A 20,899-nucleotide genomic window follows, 5' to 3' on the forward strand; every position below is an offset into this window, starting at 1 on the left:
AAACTTTGTTTTACCTATTTAGATCCTCACAGCTTTAAGACCACTACTGCTAGAACATATGATAAGAAGCATTTTCGCATTTTTTACCTTCCTATACAATGGATAAAGATGTTTGTGGAAAATGGTCATCTACCTCCAATAATCATGTTTCATGTTCTTAGTTCAATAACAGTGGTGCAAATATAGCACTGACTTGATTGGCTTAGTGCTGCCTTTCTACTTGAAGAAAGCTTCACTTCATTAATTTCCTAGTACTTTTCTCTAGGTAGAGATTCAAGGAGCAGGTTGTGGCTAAAAAATGTTATTGTGCACTTAGAAATTCACCTTGGCTAGCTTTCTGTTAACTTGTGCATAGACGCAGTTGTGCACACATGTTGGAAGATAGTGATACCAATTAATGCTGATGAGATTCACAAAAGCAGACCCTGCAATTAAGAGAGAGCAGTACTTTTCATTGTATATATCACTGAAATACACAGCCACAGAACACCAAATATTATACCCCAAGATTTCAGATGTAAACAAGTGCCATTTCTTTCTTCATCTGTAAGATATTTGGTATTAAATTATAGTCTCTTCACACATCATCATTTGTAAACTATTTGAATTTTATAGGAGCATGGGGAGATAAAAGGCCTAAAACTCAGGAGCCTGCAATGCTTGCAAATCTTACTTCTTCCTGGTGATACAAAAGCCAATGAGCAGCCCTGAAGTTGCCTGACTTTTCTGCCCTGTTAAAAAGATCCTTCTTTCACCTGTGTGTGAAATGGAAACTTCTCCAATTGTTCTTATTTGAGTTTGAGCTTTCATTTTCCCTGCTAGAACAGATGACAATGCAAGGAAATGTTTTGGATTTAAGTTTCAAGGCTCACAGAGCCCCTAACCCAGATGTCTGCAACTAATTGTAAAGGATTTTAGCCATTTTTAAAATAATTCTGTTTTTTTAAAGATATTTTTGTGTAACTTCACACTGCTTGAGGTTGTTATGAAAATTCAAAGTCTCAAGTATTTGATGAGGCATAATCTTTTCAGCTGGGCTGCATTGCTTGCCACCATAGGCAGGGAAGAGGTAGATAACAGGATGGCCCTCTCTCACAGCATTCTTGCTGTACTGCACTACAGCTGCTGGTACAGCTGCTTCTGCTGGACGTTACCTTCCTCCTCCACTGGAAGAAAAAGAATAGGCTGTATATCAAACATGGAATAGTGGAGGTATCTGCTGGCAGTAGGTGAAGTCGTAGGTGGAGCAGTAATGCCTCAAACCATACAAATCCAGCTGCAGTGGTGAAATAATTATCGTTCCCTAGCTGTCTGTCCTTACCTCTCTTTTGGAGGCTGCCAACCTATTCAGCCACAGTGTTTTACAGTACCGTGTATCAGTTTAAATATCTGAAATTCAAGGTATTCTAGCTGATGAGACTGTGCTCTTTTGCATCCTGCCAGACTCACAAAACCGCTATCTGTGCTGGCTGTCCACTCATCACAGCCTGAACCTAAGGATGAGATTGCACCTGAAAAACCCTGTTGCTTTTGAACAGGTGTGCTTTTCCAGCTCCTGACTTTGAACTCCGCTTTATGCAGGTAACTCTAGTGCAACTTAAATACTTTGTATGAATGTGCCTTTAGGAGTGACCACAGGGATTCTGCCTTCAAAGAATGAATAAAAATGTGCAGATAGCTGAACAGAACTGGAGGGTTTGCTTCCCAGAGCTTCTTCTGTGAAAGCTATGTGCTAAGTCCCCTAGCATTTTTTTTAAGATTAAGTCCTCAATGATCAGTGGGGAAAAATTATAATTAAAAAAAAGGGTGAAAATGGCCTATATAATTGATTGCTTAAAATGACATTTTTCCTACATTTGACACTGCAAAAGGAAGTAGTATATTTTATGAGCATCTCTGAATTCTTTATAATGTGCTAAATTGTTAGAAAATTGATATTGCAAATAGGTTTAAGCAGTCGTGTATTGGCAATCCAATATTCACACTGATTACTAAATAACCCTTATTCAGTTTGGCTAGATCCTGTATCTAAATTATCGTGTTAGTGTTATGGTGAAATCTCCTCTAGTGTAATTTTTTTTTTTTTACCCTTCTATTTTCTGCTGTGATATATCTTTCAAGTATGAATGATTCTCTGCCATACTCATTCATAAAGCTATCACACAATTCATCATTTTACTCTGTTTTACCAAGAACACTGACAATTTCCACATTTACAAATTGCATTCATGTGAGACGGGGAGCTCACCACTTCAGGATGTATTCACTTCAAGATAGCATCTGCAAAAGGCTTGCTACAGGGTTTTGACTGTTTGAGTTAGACTGCTTTAATTACACTTCATCCTTACCCCCAGTTTCCACAAAGCAGTAGTTATGTGACAAAGCCATGCAAAGCTGTCTGTACAGGAGTGAATTTCACCTTTGGGGATTAATTATAAAGAGGTTTTGGTGATGAACAATTTTGCAATGTTTGAATAAGATAGTTAAATCTCCCCAAAGTGTGTTCAAAAAAATGAATTCAAAATGTCAGGTTTTCTTGGGGTTGTGGTATCAAACCATAAGCTTCTGTGACTATTTTAATTTCTCTTTAGCCCAAAATTAATATGAGATGAAACATACAGAAAGAACAGCAGTAATAATTCCTGTAGCTTCAAACAAAATTGTACTGGACTTTGCCTCCAGAGCCTTTTCTAAGTAACTGACTCTCTGATCCCATAAAAATTAGCTAGGATAGGCAGCTAAAATTAACTAAATCGAAGCTATACCTCACTGCTCCGGCTTATGCCCTCGATCAGCCTTGGAGTTTTGATCCAACCCTTGTTCAGAAAAGTGGAATCTCTTTTATAAAATCAAATACAAATCCACGTTAAGAAGTGGCCTCTTGGCTGGAAAGTCATTTTCATAGAGAAGAAAAACCAGTACAGCTAATGTAAAAATAACACCCCGACGGTTTGACGAAGCAGGATCCCTGGGTTGGCTGGTTCAGTTTTAGTTTGGAAGAATAAAAAAATCTCAAAGGGAGGGAGTGGTTCAAAACCTAGTCTCTACACATACGTGGTGTCTAGGCAGTGTTTTCAGAAGGCTTAGGAGTTCAAAATCTAGGCAACTCTAAAAATTCAGCTTGAAATTCTTTCTTTCCCCTTTCTTCCTCCTGCCCCCTGAAATCTGCCCACCAACTTTGTTAGCCAGGTTTACTTTTTTCTTTCATGCAAGGAAAAGTCTTTCAAATGGGCGGAACCATGAAACTACAACAAAAAGTGTGTTAAATGAGCAAAAGGCAGGGGCAGTGTAGTTTCTTCTCTACTCTTTATTTAATCTTAGACATCTCAAAATAAAACTCTTCAGATGCAGGGCATTTGTGTCCCTATGAAACTGGTTCATGTCAGATAACCTCAGGGATTCAGTTAAATGAATAGTGTTTAAAATTCCGGCGTGTTGAGTTTATTGCAGTCAATTAGCTGTTCTACAGAAGTGACAAAGTTTATTTTTATGAAGATTATTTACAAAAAAAGACATGACCTGTCATCTGTTACCAAAGTTTTGTTCATTCCAGTGGAAGCAGAACTGATCTTCAGGGCTGTGCTCTACAGGCAATCCCTGAATATGTCCTTCATCCACAAAAAAAGAACATCTTTAAGAAGTTCAGAAGGAAATATTCACCATGGAAGGTTTGCAGGAGAAGCAAACACATGGCAGATTTTTTTTTTAAGCTTCTTTTGGGGAGGTGTGTGTGTGGGGGGATAATGGAGGCTATTACTAGTTCAAAACAGATGCATTCTAGCCAAATAAGGTTCCATTTTAGTTTGTGTGGGCTTTGACAACACCATACTTGAGTTGCCTTGGGTTTTGCTATTTCTGTTAATTTTTCTTGTTGTTTGGAAGTCCAGTGCAAATAAGAGAGCCAGAGTACTCGCATCAGATCTGAGGTGAAGGAGGAGGAAGCCAGGAGACTGCAAAGCTGCTGCTTGCTATGTAGTGCTGGCTGCTGTGATGAAAAGCTTGGAGGAAGCTATAGGTTTCCTTTTCACCGGCACTTCCAGTCTTGCCATTCTCTTGAAGTGCTCCACTGAAAGGTGCTAAGGGCTCCATTCCCAAACAGCCCTGCTTCTGGTTGCACTGACACTCTACGCAGATACCTAGAGGGATGAATGAGTGGGGAGCGGCTTCCAGTTCTTTGTTCAAAGTTGAAGTCCCTCTGCAGCTTTGATGCAGTACCACTGTTGTTAACTCTGCTCATCCTCTACCCCAAGAAAAAAAATTGTCTAGATAGGGGTGACACAATTCTTTCTAGCATTGCTCCTTCAACACTTACAGGGGAGGGAGGGCAGAAACAAGCGTGTCTTTTTTGTGGCCTTATTCAATGCTGTTTTCTGTCACAACCTGCAAATAGGCACAGAAAATGCCATTTCTTGCTGAAACAAGAATATCACACTGAAACAAGAAATCACGCTGTATACAAAGACCGTTCAGAGAGGAGCGCGTGGGGGAGGAGGCGGCGGCACTCAGAGATGCGCCAGGATCTGAGAAAACAGCGAGATCTTGATTTTTCTGTCTGGGGAATTCAAGGCTGCTAATTGCTGTCTTGCAAGGCACGGGTAGCAGTTGTCACGTTAGACCGGTGCTGAGGGATGTCTGTCTTGTGCTGGAGTCCGGAGGTAGAGCCGGAGGGTGATGCAGTCCCGCTGTCCCAGCGGTTCTCAAATGCTCCAAGTAATCCGGTCTGGCGTTTGTGCGTTAACTTTCCTGCGGTTATCTTAATCTGATTTTAGTTCTGAGCTCACTCGTAGGTTGATAGTAAGCTTTCTCAGGCGTGCTCCCAGGTACTGAACTAAACTGACTTGCTTCTCGTTTCCGTGCTTTCCCAAAGGCGGGGGGGGGGGGGGGGGGGGGATAAAGCTGCGTTTTGTGCGCTGCCGGCTCTGCTGCACCTCCCTGTCCGGCTCGACGTGATCAGCCCCGGTATGAAGAGTAGGCTGAAGGCAAAGCTGTTAAAGCCGGTTTGGTGAACTGAGCGGTAGTTTAGAGCACTTTTAAAGAATCTCCCTGCGGAGGGAATCGGGCAGGCTGGTGGGGAAGGCGTAGCCCTGCGCCCTCCCCCCCGCGACAGCCACGTCCGCGCAGGTGGTGGAATAGGGGACGCAGGGGACGGGCCGCCGGGCCGGGCAGCAGCCCCGGGGTGCGGCGGGGGCGAGAAGAGAAGAGGCGGCGGGGGCAGCGCGGGCGGCGAGGGAGCCCCGCTCCGAGCAGCACCGGGGCACACCACGGCGCGGGGGCGAGACCTGCGCCCGGTTTTGAAACCCTCCCGCTGCAGAGCTGCCTCCCGCACCGCCGCGGAGCCGTCGGAAGGAGCGTGCGGGGCGCCCGGCCGCCGGGGAGAGCGCCGGGGGCGGCCGCCGGTCCCCCTCCCTCAACGAACTACAGCTCCCGGCGCGCATTGCTGCCGCCGGCCCGGGCTGGGCCGGAGCAGGCGGCGCGCTGCCCCGCGGGAGTTGTAGGCCGGGGGGACGCGGACGGGAAACGGGGCGGCGGTGGGGCGGGAGGCGGCGGCCGTTTTCGGCCGTGCTGCCGCCCCGGCCCGCTCTCGGCGGGGGAGGGCTGGAGCCGGGGGGGCCCGCGGCGGGGCGGGGCGGGACACGTGTCAATCACCCCGCCAGGCGGCGCGCGCTCCCCGCCCCGGATGCTGAGCCGGGGGGCGGGGGGGGGCCGCGCGAGCACGCGCTCGACGAGGCAAGGCGGGGGGGGGGGGGTGGGGGGGGGAGGAGAGGAGCCGGGGGAGCGCGCGGCTCTTCTGGGTGGCGCGCGCGCTCGTATGTAAATGAGCGGGCGTGAGGTCAGAGGCAGATGGAAAAGGGAACAGACAGAATGGCCGCCGCGGCTCCCGCTCCTCCTGCCGCCGCCTCCCAGTGCCGGAGCCCCCGCTGCACGGCGGAGCGCAGGGGAGTCCGCCGAGAACTCGACTCCTGGCGGCACCGGCTCATGCACTGTGTGGGTAAGAGCGGGAGGGGGGACGGGGGACGGGGACGGCGGGGCGTCCCGGCCGTGGCGGGGGGACCGAGGGGCGGCGGAGGGAGGGGGCGGCGGGGGTCCCTGAGGGGAACGGGGTGGCGCCTCGGGGAGCGGGGTGCCGGCGGGGGGGGGGGGCGGGGGCGGGCGCGGCGCCCCGAGCCCGGGTCTCTCGGGTGGGCGGAGGGGGGGCAGCGGGGATGGAGGAGCGGCTCCGGCGGCTTTCGTGGAGGGCGGAAGCGGGGCCGGGGTCTGTGGGGGAGAGCGAAGGTCCGAAGCCGCCTCCAGGCAGCGGAGGGGGGCTGTTAGGGCTTCGGTTGGGGCCGCTCGGTCCCTCCCTTCGCCGCCGACCGAGACGCGTTCTCGGCTCGGGTCCTTTTGTTTCGGCTTCTCGTCGTCGGCGCGGTGAGTGCCGGTGGCTGCCCCCCTCCTCTCCTCCTCCATCGCCAGTGCCTGGGGGGCGGAGGGGGGAGGGCGCCCGCCTGTATATGTGTGTGTGTGTGTGCGTGCGCCTTTAAGAGGGAGCCGCTCCTGCACTGACGGTTGGGATTTGAAGTTTTCCCTCCCCCCTGGAAGTTGTCATGGCGACGGCAGTTCTCCCCTCGCGCAGCCCCCGCCCCCGGGGCTGCCCCGGTGGCCCTCCTGCCGCGAGGGTCCCCCCCGCCTCACGTGACCCCCACCCCCCGCGCGCCCGGGCGGGGGGAGCGCGGCCCCCGGCGGCCGCCCTTCCCGCGCGGGGCCGGCCCTGCCGAGGGGACGGAGCCGCCGCTCCGCCCGGGCGGGCTCCCGCGCCGCGGCGGCCTGCCGGCGCAACGCCGTGCGCCTCGCCTCGCCTCGCCTCGCCCCGCTGCCCCCCCTCCCCGCCCCTGCCCCTTCCCGGCGGGCGTTCGGCGGGGGACCCGCCGGTTTGGGGGCTTTGGTTGGGTTTTTCTTCTCGGGGTGGGGGGGGAGCACTTTGACGCCAGGAACTGCTTGTTTGTATCGTTCCAACAGACGCTTCCCTTCTTAGGGAAATAGATAACATCCTTCATCTTCGAGTAGTGTGCTAGTGTCAGTACCGATCCTCCCTGATGGCCGAGCGCTGGAAACGCATCTAGATGTAACTGGGAGGGTAAGCGGCAACTCGTTCAGTGTTTCTGCGTGCGCTTGAGATAAGATCAGAGAAAGAAGTAAATACCTAACAAGTAGGTATACTTACAGTTACAGGCGATGAGCTTTGCCCGGGTTTGTGAGGGTGTTTTGCCTGTTTTCAGTAACCTGGTAGTACCTTCCCGCCCACGTGCTTCTTGTTCTTGCTATGTTGCCCCAATAGCATTTTAAACACCTGTTATAACACCTGTGTATATAACATGGTACCTGTGTACGCTTGCACCGTCTTTTTAATCCTTCGAGTTACAATGCTGCTTAGGAAAACAGTGTTTGTGTATTTCCGTACGCTAATACATTATATAATGCTTCTTGTGGGAAGAATGTAGTTTAGTTAGAATATACGGGAAGAGCTAGTTCATTGGCATAGATGCTGTGATAAACTGTTAAATCTGATGGACTGATTATCTCTTACAGCATATAAGTGTCCCTTCCTCTGATTACCTGTTATTCTGTGGCATTTCAGTTTTAAACTAAAATCCTGAAAGTCTGCTTGACAGCCGATGACTAAAGGGACTTTCAGGTGGTAATGGTATGCTGCCAGATATGTTTGGGGAACACAGTTGCACAGCACAACCGACACTGACAAGGACTGTAAAGAAATGTAATGTATGTTCCATAAGACAAAATTTCAACATACCTTGGGTCCTCTGCTGGGCAAATCTGTTGTTTTTAGGGAACTTCTTCAAAGTTGTTTTTTGGGTTGCTCTTTCACTGAGAATTGCAAAATGTAAAACCGTGATGTAGTTACTTATATTTCACACTGATTGTACTGTGGTGTCGCTTCACGCTCAGTTTTCTTTTCCTTGGGATAAAAGTTATTTGGGATATGATTTCTTTGTATGTTTATGATGCAAGATTCAGTTCATAGAAAGGAGCCCCTAAATGATTCGCGACTGCTAAGGAGGAAGGACATTGGTTACGGTTTAATAGTTAGTCAAGAGCTATCTCGGTCAAGAGCTGTTACTTGGCATGCCTGTTGAGCAGCCCTTATCTGAGAGAAAGTGTAAACAAAGTGGCAAGAAAGTGAGTAGTCAGGATAATGGAGGTAGAGTACACTTAACAGGTTTGGGTTGTTTTTTTTTTTTTTTTCTTCACTCCTTTTAAATTCTGTAGCATTAACTCCTGTAAGATAACCTCCTACGTCAGCTCAAATTAACTTCCAAAGTAAAAATGGTTAATTGTTCTCACTTAGCAAAGTGTTCCTAAGGATTTGAAGAGTCTAACAAAGTTAGTATTAACTGAAGGTCTGAACAGTTGTCCGGTTAATGGCTGAAACGGCAACATGGTGGGGGGGGGGAGTGGTAAATACGATGGATTTGGTATAACTTATATATAACTTATTTTTTCTTTCTCCACCCTTCTCAAGAATCATACATTTATAGCAAAGTGAGGAAAACGAGGTGGTAAAGTAGTAGCCCCCGCCAATTCTTGAACTAGCTTACTGTCAATCCTGAAACAAACAAAAAACCACCACCAACAAAAGGCTGGGATCGTTCTACCCGTAACGTTTTTTTAATTAAAAAAATTTTTGAAAGGCGATATGGTTCTGTGGGCTATAATTTGTCAAGCATTATGTTCACAAAGTGAAGCAAGAAAGTACAGACTCCTTGAACATGTCATATCGTTTCTGCTAAACCCTTTGGAGGAACAACTTTATTCTGATGTATCACTTACCGTATCGATACTAGATTTGATATTTGTATTTTGGTAGTATGATCACTTGAGCATTTTAAAACCTTTTTTTACCTGTAAAGGATTTCTCATCCACTTACTTTATGGAAATGGTAAACTGAGCCAGAGATAATACCTCCAAGACAGCAATTGCCCGGCTTGAGGCTCACAGTCAACAGATTGTTCATATCCGCAACAGTGAGGCAGAAATAACGCTTGGTTGCCTGCAGCGTACTGTTTGCATGAGGGCCAGTGATGGTTAGGGACCTCTGCTCAAAAGGCTGAATTGTTTGTTTGTCAAAACCTGGTTGCAGACTTGAATATTTGCATGGGCTTTAGAATTAAAAGCTTGGGTTTTGCCAGCCTATTATGTTAAGTCGTGACCTGCAGAATATGATTTAAAGTCTCAGGTCAAAATGTTCAAGCATTTAAAGAATTTGAGAAGAAAAACAGCGATAAAATTTTACTGGCATTACTGAGAATTCTCTTATTTGGTATCTAAAAATATCTGAAGGTACAAAAGACTTCACATTGTAAATGAATGGAATATATTCAGAGAAATTCTATATAGGTGTTCAGCACAAAATGGCCGTTCAGGTGGTAATCTCTGTGTGCGTTATGTTGAGCACTAACATTCCTCAGATGCCTAGACTTGTGCTTTTGGATGTACCTAACTCTTGCATGACTCGATCAGAGTTCAAAACTCAATGCTCTTAGAAGGCACCTGAAGATCTTGATTCTGTCGATGTTCTTATAGCATGCATAATGTGTGCTAACAAGTACTGTTTATAGCAGTGCTCACTGGTATGCTTTGTCCTGGGTACAGTCTTACAGAGGTGAATATCAGAATGGTTAAAAATTGCTCTTTGATTAAAACTCTGTAATGTGAATTGGTTAAATGCATTCCATTGGATTGAGAGGCTTTGGTAGTATGGAGCTATAAAAGTCTAGCTTCATAATGTGGTCAGCCTTAAGAAACAGGATTTCTGTGGTTTTTCCAAGCAGTCATTGGTCCCACTAACCGATTTCATTTGAACTTTACAGGTAGAGTGTGGGCAAGTACATTGAGTCCCCGTAACTTTCATGAGTAGGCACAGAGGAGAGACCTAGTAATCGCTGGGGTGCGAGAAAAAGTTTCAGCATGAGGTGGTGGTTTTTACTATGTTATCACGGTATCCTGTGGGTGAAGTTTGGAGGAGTAACTTGAGGCTTTTTAATGGAAAGTGCCAGGTAACTCCAGTTGTGGATGTTGAAATCTTCTTGCTAGGGCCTTGCATTGTATTGTGAAAATATAAAAGACACTGAATAATCTTTTGTTGTGAAAATAAAAGTTTAAAATATTATCTCAACTACTTTTAAAAAAAAATAAATGCATTGCTATTTGAGGGGAGGGGAAGAATAGAAGTTTCACTGTTTCTCTGCTGCAGCTCAAGGGCATGCATTTGACGGGAAATAGCCTTGGTATGGCTTGCTTATGAAAACTGACATTTGATCAAAGTGAAAATCCATTTTTGTATGCTTGTGAAATCTAGCACTCCTTTACTCTTTTTGTATTTTTTTCAGACTTTTTTCCCTCTAAACTCGATACGTTGGTGCATCTAATTCTGTTTTGATGGATCTAGACTTTCAGGTTTTTTTGGTTTTTTTTTTTTTAATATTTGACCTTCTGCTCCAGCTTACTGTTTTTGAACAAGCTGTATCTCAAGTGCACTTTCCAGGAAGAGGAGTTTCCCCCCCAAACAAAAGGTTTGTAGCTACTGCATTTCTCGTTATCCCTGCGCTTGCAACAACTCCTGCATTAACTACTTCGTATCTTTATTCCCACAATATGCAGAAGTGTTCTCACTTTCACTGTGGCTGTAAGTACTTTGCAGCAGGTTAGTGTCACTTTTTTGTAACACTGCTGCAGTTGTAGGTGATTTTCTATAGCTGCCACAGTAGTAGTGGCAGAACTAGTTATTCTACTATACATCTATAATGTTCTTGTCTCTCTGCTAGTGATTGTTTTGATGGCTCGATGCTCTATTACCTGTCAGGCCGCTAACAGACTGTATGCAAGACTGATTTCAAAATGATACCTGCTTTGAAATCGTGCTTCCTTGCCACTCCAGCTTCTTTAAACAGCAAACAAGCTTGCTATGGCTGTAATGCTGTCATCCAATATGATGGGCAGTAATACTGGTGTAAGGTATTTCTGTGGATCTGTCATGCTTTAAGCTATGATGTGAAACTCTTGGTGTGATTCCAGTGTAAAACAGATCAGGGAAGTAATCTCAGTGTTACTGCAAACACTGGAAGAAGAACAGGAATTAAATCTAGATCAGAATCACAGCACAGGTTCACAGGTGGTTTTTGATGCAATGGGGGAAGATGGTATTGTGGAAGGGAATAGCTCAAACTAGTATTAGAGAGACAGGTGTGCAAGTCAGCATTAGTGTTATTATGAAACCACAATCTAAGAATACAGTAAAGTGCTGTCTTGCATCATCAAGTCTCACAGAACTATCTCACGGAAATCGCAATCCTGACTGCGTGTTCCTGCTGCTTGTACGCTTGCATCAGCACTCATCAAACCCCTGTCTGTTCTGCTTTAACTTAGTAGCTGGTCAATTGTCTGTTGAGAGGAGTTAGGGGCTTGCAAAAAAAAAAAAAAACTCTGATGGATGCTGGCGCTAGCACAAGGATGGGTGGGACTGTGCGACAGAAGCAGAAATAAACTATTGTATTGGTTTAGCTACCTATGGCACTGTCAGCTGCCAGGAATGGAATACAGCCCTAAACATACAATCCTGATTTCCACTGAACTAAGCAGGTTAACAAAAGAGGAAAATGGTCAGTGTGTCTGTATATGTCATTGGAAGTTGCTGGGGTGTATATATCACATTAACTGTCTTTAGATTGAAATAAGAGAAAACACATGGGGGTTTGTTTTGCTTGTGTTGGACTATGTTTGTTTCAAATATGTAGTGTTAAATCAGTTTCTTTTCCATGTCTTCCCACAATCCGTTTCAACTCATCAGCTTTTCTCTCTGAAAGAAGTAATTGCCTACTGCTGTCATTATGTGTTTTTGAAGGGATATCTTATGTTTGACTCTTGAGATGAATTTTTACTTGGGAAAACAGTACAAGAAAAGTTTGAGTAATGACACGCAGAGGCTTAGGTTAAAAGGCAGGGAGAGGAAGTTCTGTGTATCTACCAGTAGATGCAGTACTAGTTCACTGAACTCTTGTGAACCTGCAGTTTTAAGGATGTACGGAGCATAATTTTATGAGGGACAAAACTATACCTGATACACAGACTAGTCCATGGACTGTGTGGGATGCAAGCAATGCTTTGTTTGAATTCTTTGCACTCAGAACAGAAATGTGTTGCAGAGTATGCAAGCAGATATGTATATCTTCAGTAGCATTGATAAAACCTGTGATTATGTTTTTGGTGCTCCTTATGTCTAGATACTGGTATGTGGAAGGAGTTCAGTTTTTCAGTGTTCCAGGAACTACCATAATCTTTGTCAATGTTTTTAGGCATAGCTTGAACTTTCTTATTATATCTTCATATATGGTAGCTGTTTACTTTTTATGTGGCTGATAGTGAGCTGAGAAATTTAAACTCTAATGGGCTTTCTGCATCGTAGGCACTAAGAATTTCTTAAGCTGGAACTTGTGTCAACAAAAAACTTGGAGTACAGATATTGTCACTGCAACTCAGTTCTCTTGAATTGGCATTCAGTAACTGTGTGCTAATGATTGAGGTTGGTAACTTTCAGGGTTTTTTTGTTGATGCATAACAGAATTTTATTGTTTTTCTTTCCGGACTCACTGTACCTACCTTCATGATTTATGTGGACTGGAATGAGCATTCATTTATTAAACAGTTCAACAAACTAGACTGTAAAACTAATCTAGCTTAAAAGTAACATAGAAAACAGGAGAGGAAACGTGGCAGGAGGAAGAATAGGAAAGAAAAGGTCAGATCTAGTTTAACTTGGATCAGTTTCCTAATCAGGTTTACTACATACCTGCTTTTTCTCCTGAGTCAAGTATAAGTAGCTTTACTGGAGAGAGCAAAGGTTCTGATTTTTAGTAACTGCCTACATTAGTAACAGTTTTTGGGGGGCTCAAAGTGAGCTGAAAACTAAGTTGGCTGAACAGCATCCTAATCGCCAAGATTGTTGACAAGAGCAAGAGTACAGTACCACTAGCAATAACATCTTTCCACTTGCTCTCCCTTTGTAGTGGAACTTGTCTCATCTGCCTTTGTGGTTTAAGTCAGTCTGGGGGGCCTACTGTGATTTTTTGTTTGTTTGTTTTGTTTTATTTGTTGCTCTGGGTTGGTTTTCTGTTAGTTGAGTCTCCTGAACTGTCTTGCTATGGTAATGAGTACTAGTAGTTGTGTAAGGGAAATAGGAATGGGTCATGCTGATCAATTTATCAGATCAGTGCATGCTGTTGAGGAGCTGTATTCCAGCTACTGGCAAGTAGCCAGGGCTTGTACTGCCTACAGCTAAAATGGGAAAAATTAGCACCTCTCCCCCTTATCCACCCTTGCCTTTTTCATTTTTCAGCTGTGTTATATGGGTGTTTTGAATGGATAGTTACAATGGATCCCTTCTTCTTGAATATGACTCAAGTATCAGGGCTTCAAACAAGGTTGTTATTCTAACCTTTAGAGTTCAGTATGTTTATGTAAAGTATAGAGGTCAGCCAGAGCTTTATAGACTTCACTAACTTAAAATTTTTCATCCCACTTAGGACCACTGTCTCTTATGTTATTCTTGAACCTTGCTCTCTTCCATGTACTTGGAGGGAACTTTGATAAGATAGGTTGGAACACTGATAGAGGTTGGAACAGAACTGAATTTGTGTGATTCACATGTCTAGTATCAAACTTCTGAAAAATAGGATGGCATTATAAATTTAGCTACCATACATTTAAAAAAACCAACCCAACATTGTTTGGGGGTGTAAAGTTACTGTGTGATACGTCTTTTTTTTTTTTTTTTTTTTTCCATTGCTAATTTGCCACTTTATTTTTCCATCTGCTAAAGGTATAGAAAAGCCAGGAAGAAGGGAGGAGAGAGTGGGGAAGGGAAGGTGGATGGTAGTGGCTCATCTGTTTGAGCCTGTAGGGGGATGGAAGATATATTAAAAAGAGTAGGGGACTCCAAATGTGCAGAAATGCTTTGAGCGGTAGAGGTTGAGTTCCTTTTTACGGGGTGTGGTCAGCAGCATGTGACTCTGCAGATCAAAGACCCATGTGTCAGGTTGTCATCTTTCTTTTTGTTTCCACTTCAGGCACAGACCAGGTTCCTGTGTAGTATCTTGAGAAGCTGGATTAACCTCCTCTTAGATAAACGTTTGATTCTTTGAAAAATTCTTCTGGAGTCTCAGCTGCTGCTTTTGGTTGTGTTTGGTTCTCAACGTCCATCCAGGCTTGCATCTCCATAGCAGCTTGTGTTATATTGGCCTGAGTTGGGTAAATGTCACTAGATGTGATTTGTTTGTTTGTTTTTAATTTGTTGGTAAATGAAAGCTCACTGGATTTGTGACATCTTTAACTATGTTCCTCAGCTTTCAGTTTCTGTATAACATGGTAGAGTCCTGCCTTCCAATTATGAGACATCCTAGCTTTTGTGGCACCTGGGGATTGATTATTCATGTTTAAAGAGCTGTTCAGTGGAAAAATTTGTTGTTTTGCAATGTGCTTTATTCTAAAATGCTACCGACTGCTTTTAAAAATGCTTAGTATTCAGATTATAAATATTTATCTTCCTCATTTCACAGTTCCCAGCTTCTTCAAATCATCTTAATTAAAGGCTAGTGTATTGGGTTTGCATGGCAAGGTTTTGATAGTGGGGAGGCTACAGGGGTGGCTTTTGTGAGAATCTGCCAGAAGCTTCCTCTATGTCCAATAGAGCCAATGCCAGCCGGCTCCAAGACGGACCCACTGCTGGCCAAGGCCGAGCCCATCAGCAACAGTGATAACACCTCTGGGATAACATATTTAAGAATGGCGGGCGGGGGAGGAAACCCACCAGAACACAAACTGCAGCTGGAGTGCGAATATGTGAGAGGAACAACTCTGCAGACAACCAAGGTCAGTGAAGCAGGAGGGGGAGGAGGTGCTCCAGGCACCGGAGCAGAGATTCCCCTGCAGCCCGTGGTGGAGACCATGGTGAGGCAGCTGTGCCCCTGCAGCCCATGGAGGTCCACAGTGAAACAGATACCCACCTGCAGCCCATGGAGGACCCCATGCCAGAGCAGGTGGATACCCGAAGGAGGCTGTGACCCCATGGGAAGCTCCTGCTGGAGCAGGCTCCTGGCAGGACCTGTGGACCCGTGGAGACAGAGGAGCCCACTCTGGAGCAGGTTTGCTGGCAGGACTTGTGACCCCGTGGCGGACCCATGCTGGAGCAGGCTGCTCCTGAAGGACTGCACCCAATGGAAGGGACCCACACTGGAGCAGTTCATGAAGAACTGCAGCCCGTGGGAAGGACCCACGTGGGAGAAGTTCATGGAGGACTGTCTCCTGTGGGAGGGACCCCACACTGGAGCAGGGGAAGAGTGTGAGGAGTCCTCCCCTGAGGAGGAAGGAGCAGCAGAGTCAACGTGTGATGAACTGACCACAACCCTCATTCCCTGTCCCCCTGCGCCACTCAGAGGGAGGAGGTAGAGAGATTGGGAGTGAAGTTGAGCCCGGGAAGAAGGGAGTAGTGGCGGGGGGGGGGGAGGGAAGGTGTTTTAAGATTTGGTTTTATTTCTCATTACCCTACTCAGTTTTGATTGACAATAAACCGATTTTCCCCAAGTTGAGTTCTGCCTGTGATGTAATTGCTGAGTGATCTCTACCCACGAGCTTTTTTTGTTATATTTTCTCTCCCCTGTCCAGTTGAGAAAAAGAGTGATAGAGCAGTTTTGGTGGGTGTTTGGCATCCAGCCAGGGTCAAACCACCACAGCTAGTTAAAATCATATATGGATATATACTACTGGTGCAAAACTTCTGGACATCTTTTGATTAACAGTGAACTAATATTGCTGTATGATGTAGATCATAGAAGACTGGTTTAAAGGACCCCAGCTTGTGATTGCAGCTGTCGGTTTGGCTCACAGAACGGAAAGTGTGCTACAGCAAAGCCCAGTTAAATGTGAAGATTTGACTTCACCGAAGTGTAGCTATTAAGCCTCCTAATCTGAGTATGGGGGGGAGGATTATCAAATGGCTACTGCTTTGTGACCTGTAGTTCAGATGCAGGTCATTCTGGTGTTAGCCATCTGATGAGGGGGAAGAAAAATAGGATCTACTTAGGATCTGATGCTGCCTTAGACTGCTCTGTATAAGGGCTGTAGTGCTAACTCTGCCAAACTCTGTCTTAAAAGTTTGCTGTGCTACCAGCTAAATAATGCAGTGACTGTGGACTTACCTGTGATTTTGGTTCATACTCCTTCAATTTTTTTATTCTTCCTGGACCACCCTATCTGTCCATCCTTCAACTTTCATAAGCCAGTCATCTCCTGTCTTTGACTTCTCCTTAAAACCACCCATTTGTCTTTGCTTCCAAACCTTTCCTTTTATTTATTGTCAGTGACATTAAAGCAATTTTGAAACTTTATTGGTCTCCACAGATAGTTTTCTCTTGGCTTTTGATTTTTGTGTGTTTCTATATGGAGTGTCTTCACAATTGACTTGCATTACACCACAAACATGCCCACCAAGGCAAATTATACTTCCCATCTTTTGGTCCAGGAGACTTATGTGATGTCTTCCTCTAAGTGTCTAATCCCATCTGTTTCTTTCTGTATGTACTGCTGCTAGATATCCCATCTCCTCGTGCTCAAGGAAGAGGGGTGTATGCTTCCTTCTACCACCTTATTCAGGAAGTATCACTCTCTGGCAATCTTGCCAGGTCAAGAAGTCTGCTACCTTGTTATCAGACTTTCGCATACTAATCAGTAGCTATTTGTAAGGACTTAATTGTTCTTTTTTGGAAATGGATTCCCAGCTCATTCTGGCTAGGGGTCCTAACTTCTAACCTGAATTTATCCCCAGTTTTTATGTATTGTGGCAACACTGTCATTTAGGGTTTTTTCTTACATATTCCCCTTCTGTTTTTCCCCTTCCCCTTCCATATTTATTCCTATTCAGATATGATTGCTTATTTAGCATAGTAAAAACTGAGTATAATGTATAATGAGCACTAACGACTCAAAAGTCTCTAGCGGATTTGACTTTTAAACAAGTGTTTTTAAACTTGTATTCACAGACAAGTGAAAAAAACATAGCTACAAATGTACAAGCTAGCGCAAACTGTTAATAGCAGATATTGTCCAAAGTTTACTGTCTGCACTGTGGTACAATCCGAGTTGCAGCGTAGAGGCTATAATAAGCTCTCTGTTCTTGTGTTCTGTTTCAGTATTTTCCTTTCCTCCTGTTCCAGTTTCAGTGGGTTCTGCAGAGTCATGCTGAAAAGTATTTCAAACAAAGTATAGTCTGGACCATGTTGAATGGGGGTCATACTAATCTGTTGCTGCGTCATCAGATAAGAACAGCTCTGCTAGATCAGAGCAAGTTGATCTAGTCTGTTGTCTGCAGCCAGTGGTGGACTGCTAGGGAGAAAAATTATTAATACATAATGGTATTTCTGAAATATCTTCCAGCCTTCAATGACACTTGTCTTGATCCTTGGGAGAAAAGCTGTTTTCTTGGTTTTTTTATAATTGATTTACTAGATTATTCTACCATAAATTATTGTTGATTTTGTGTGGGTCTGTGATTCGAAGCAACATAAAACTTTAGTGGGTCTCTGGTGTCCCCTTGTTATGTTGTATTATATGACTCTTGTATTTGTCCTGAAACAGGAAGTGGAAGCACTATATGAAAGCATTACTTAAAACAGGCAAGGGATGGCAAAGGCGTTTCCTATTCATATGGTTTCAGGGTTTTTCCAATTTTCTTTTTTTTCCTGAAGACCTGATGTATCTTCCCTTGGCCATCTCTTCCATCCCCCAAGCTGAAGAGTTCTTATATGTTCCTTGTAGAAAAACTGTTTATTAAATTTGATTGTTCTTCCCTCTCTTGTGTTTTTCTTAGTTCTGCTCTCTTCTTGAGATGGGAAACTAGAACTACATGTATTCAAGATCACATTAGTGTGAATTTATGTGGTGACACACCAGGGAACAATGCAGAAGGTTTTCCTTTAAAAAGTGAAAGCATTTGACATGTCCTTTACAGAGCTCATCCTTTCACAGAACTATGTATTGGAACCCCAAGATACAACTTGAGTGATAAGTCAGTTCAGAGCCTGTTGCTGTCTGTGTAATATGAAGATTTACTTTCTCCACTATTTAGCTTAATACTTACTTGCTTTTGGTAATCATCTTCAATTTTACCACCTTGATACCTCAATATTTTTGAAGTTTCCCTGATGTTCTCTTGGTTTTCTTTGCTGCTGATACTAGACTGTACCAGACAGTGGATTGTCACTTTATTAGATAATCTCTTTGGGTGGAAGAGCAAAGGCAACCCTGGGACACTCTCGTTTGTGACCTTCTGCTGTGAAAATTAACCATTTACTTGTGTCTTTTAACCAGTTCCTTATGTATATAAGGACTTCACCTCTGCTGCTTGGGAGGGTTTTAAAGCTTTTGGAGATGGGTGTCAATAGATGTGTTTCTGAAGTCTGGATTTATTCTTAGTGTCCCATGTCTAGATGCCTACTGACATTCTCGAAGAACTCAGTCGTGTTTGAAGTATGACTTCTCTTTCACAGAAGTTGTATTGGGTCTTCAGTAATACATTATAATTCTCTATGCATGTGGTAATTCTGTTCTTTGGATTTTATTTGCCCATTTACAAGCATTTGACTTTCTAGTTTGTGAAATGGCCTCAAGTTGTGCAAGGGGAGCCTTAGATTAGATATTGGGAAAAATTTCTTCATCAAAAGGGTTATCAAGCATTGGAACAGGCTGCCCAGGGAAGTGGTTGTCACCATCCCTGGAGGTATTTGAAAGACATGTAGAGGTGGTGCTTAGGGACACGGGTTAGTGGTGGACTTGGCAGTGTTAGGTTTATGGTTGGACTTCATATTAAGGGTCTTTTCCAACCTAAATGATTCTATGTATGCCTTTGCTGGCATATATTCTAAGCAGGTGTCTGTCTGGTAGGAGTGTACAGGCCACTACAAGATAGGCATACATAGTTGCTGATTGTTTTTTGTTGATTGGTGTTAAGTTTTGCCCCTTTTCTGTCCTCTGGTGTTGAAGTAATTAGCTTGCTGATTTTCTCATAGTAAGTACTAGTTGGGGTGTATCAGCCTCAAGTTCCTCTCAATTTTTCTCATTGTTGTTACTTTCTATTTTTGTTCCTGTCAACAAGAAGCTGTTATTACAAGAAGCATGTCTTATTTACTCCTTAGATAAACTGATCATAGTATGACTGTGTCAGGTAGGCCCTCTGAGGAGCAGGAGAGTCTGCTCCTTCCATGGCATCAACTGAACTTCCTTGGCAGAGGGAAAGTCCTATAGACTAGAGACTATAGGGCGGACCATCACGGCAACAAGCTGAGAGCTTGCAGCTTAAGCTGGAAGGTGAGTTAAAAAAAGTCATGGAGAGAAAGAAGGGTTAGCTGCTCAACCTGAGGAGATGAAAATGAAAACTTATGCAGATCAGGCTGTACAGAACTCGCAGGTAGTATTTAGCCGACTAAAAACAAGCTTGGAAGTGATACAGTACAATGGCTGTTGGGGAAATACGGTTTATAAACTCACTTTTACCATCTTACTGATTTACTTTGGAATTCTGCCACTTGTTGTGTGTTCTGCTCTGTTGGGATACCTGGCTTTTGAGGCCAGAGGTCTTCTAGTAACGTTTAGAGAATTTTGCCATAAGGAAGGGGTTCAGGAGGCTTTGTTTCAAAGCTCTCCTGATTGAAATCTTGCCACACCTTTTCCTGTTGATGCCTAAATCTGAGGAATCGAACAATTAATGGCTTATAGTTGTCCCGTGATCTATCAGGAAATGAGATCCTTTGGTCAAAGTAATTTCAACTCTGCAACTCTTAGTGGGTTCTTTACTTGTTTCTAGGTGTATGTTCCTGCACTTCATATAATCAGATGTGAAATGAAATGTCGTGTGTTTATCTTTGAGGCCCATATCATATTCTGTGCTGATGCAATCAGTCAGAACTTCAGGTATACTTGTACGCTTCTTTTGATTGTTGCTAAAATGTGTTTAGGCAGGTAAAACTTAATGCTAAGGAAATAATCTAATAACACTTCTCCAGGCTGGACCATCTCCTTCAGCATTGCTTGTTGTTGTCCTCCTCCTTTTTTTGTCAGTTCCATGCCTGTTTTATGTACATTGTGCAAATTCCCCTCAGGCTTGACAAAGTTTTGTCTTGAGATGCCAGTTCATATTTCTGTCCTAACTCTAACTGATGTATATGCCATAGGCACTTGATACCAGTCTGCTAGAGCAGTTTCAGAAAACATGCACTCCTCTTCCATGTCATCAGGTACTCTCAGCTGTCTAATTTGGAGCAGGTAAATGTGAGGTGCTCTTCATTTTGGCCTTCCCCTGTTTCATTAGATGCCTTACCATAGTTTATTTTAATCTCTTACTGCTTCTTGAACAGCAACAACAAAGAAAACTGAAACAGATACTGACCTTCCCTGTTGGAATGCCAAATGTTATACCTTCTCGGAGACAATTTCTTCAGCAAGACCATCAGACTCGTTAGGATATATTGGAAAGTAGTTTTATTTCCTGTGTGCATGCTTGTCTAAGTCTACGGACTTCTGAACAAATGTGTTCTGCCCCAAGGAAACGGGATTTAATAAGAAATGCTCCGTTTGTAACTTGTGGCATCAGGAGTTCTTATCTTGAGATGTTGGAAGTGTCCAGAGTGCTCTGAGCTTAGTGCTGATGTGAAGAACTGCACTTCAGCACTGACGCTAGGTGAACTTTTGTGCACAGTCCTCGGAACCAATGGTGAATTACTTGAGTCCTGGGTACTTCTGTGTTTAGTACCTCACTACTTCACTTGCACCGAGCAGGGTGTTTTCTTAAAACTAGAGCTT

General features: G+C 44.2%; 1 protein-coding gene across 3 annotated transcripts in view; it reads left to right on the forward strand.

Annotated features, from left to right (window-relative positions):
- The first annotated feature begins 5,841 nt into the window (after window positions 1-5,841).
- The window catches only part of LOC104034235 (ligand-dependent nuclear receptor corepressor-like protein), an 88,179-nt gene continuing 73,121 nt past the window's right edge, over window positions 5,842-20,899 (forward strand). For all 3 annotated transcript variants that reach the window (XM_075708815.1, XM_075708814.1, XM_075708817.1), the window contains exon 1: window positions 5,842-5,989. In XM_075708815.1, coding sequence (XP_075564930.1) covers window positions 5,842-5,989 — 148 coding nt within the window. The remainder of the gene's footprint in view (window positions 5,990-20,899) is intronic.

This window comes from Pelecanus crispus, chromosome 4, assembly GCF_030463565.1.
Source record: "Pelecanus crispus isolate bPelCri1 chromosome 4, bPelCri1.pri, whole genome shotgun sequence".
In the NCBI taxonomy this organism is placed as follows: Eukaryota; Metazoa; Chordata; class Aves; order Pelecaniformes; family Pelecanidae; genus Pelecanus; species Pelecanus crispus.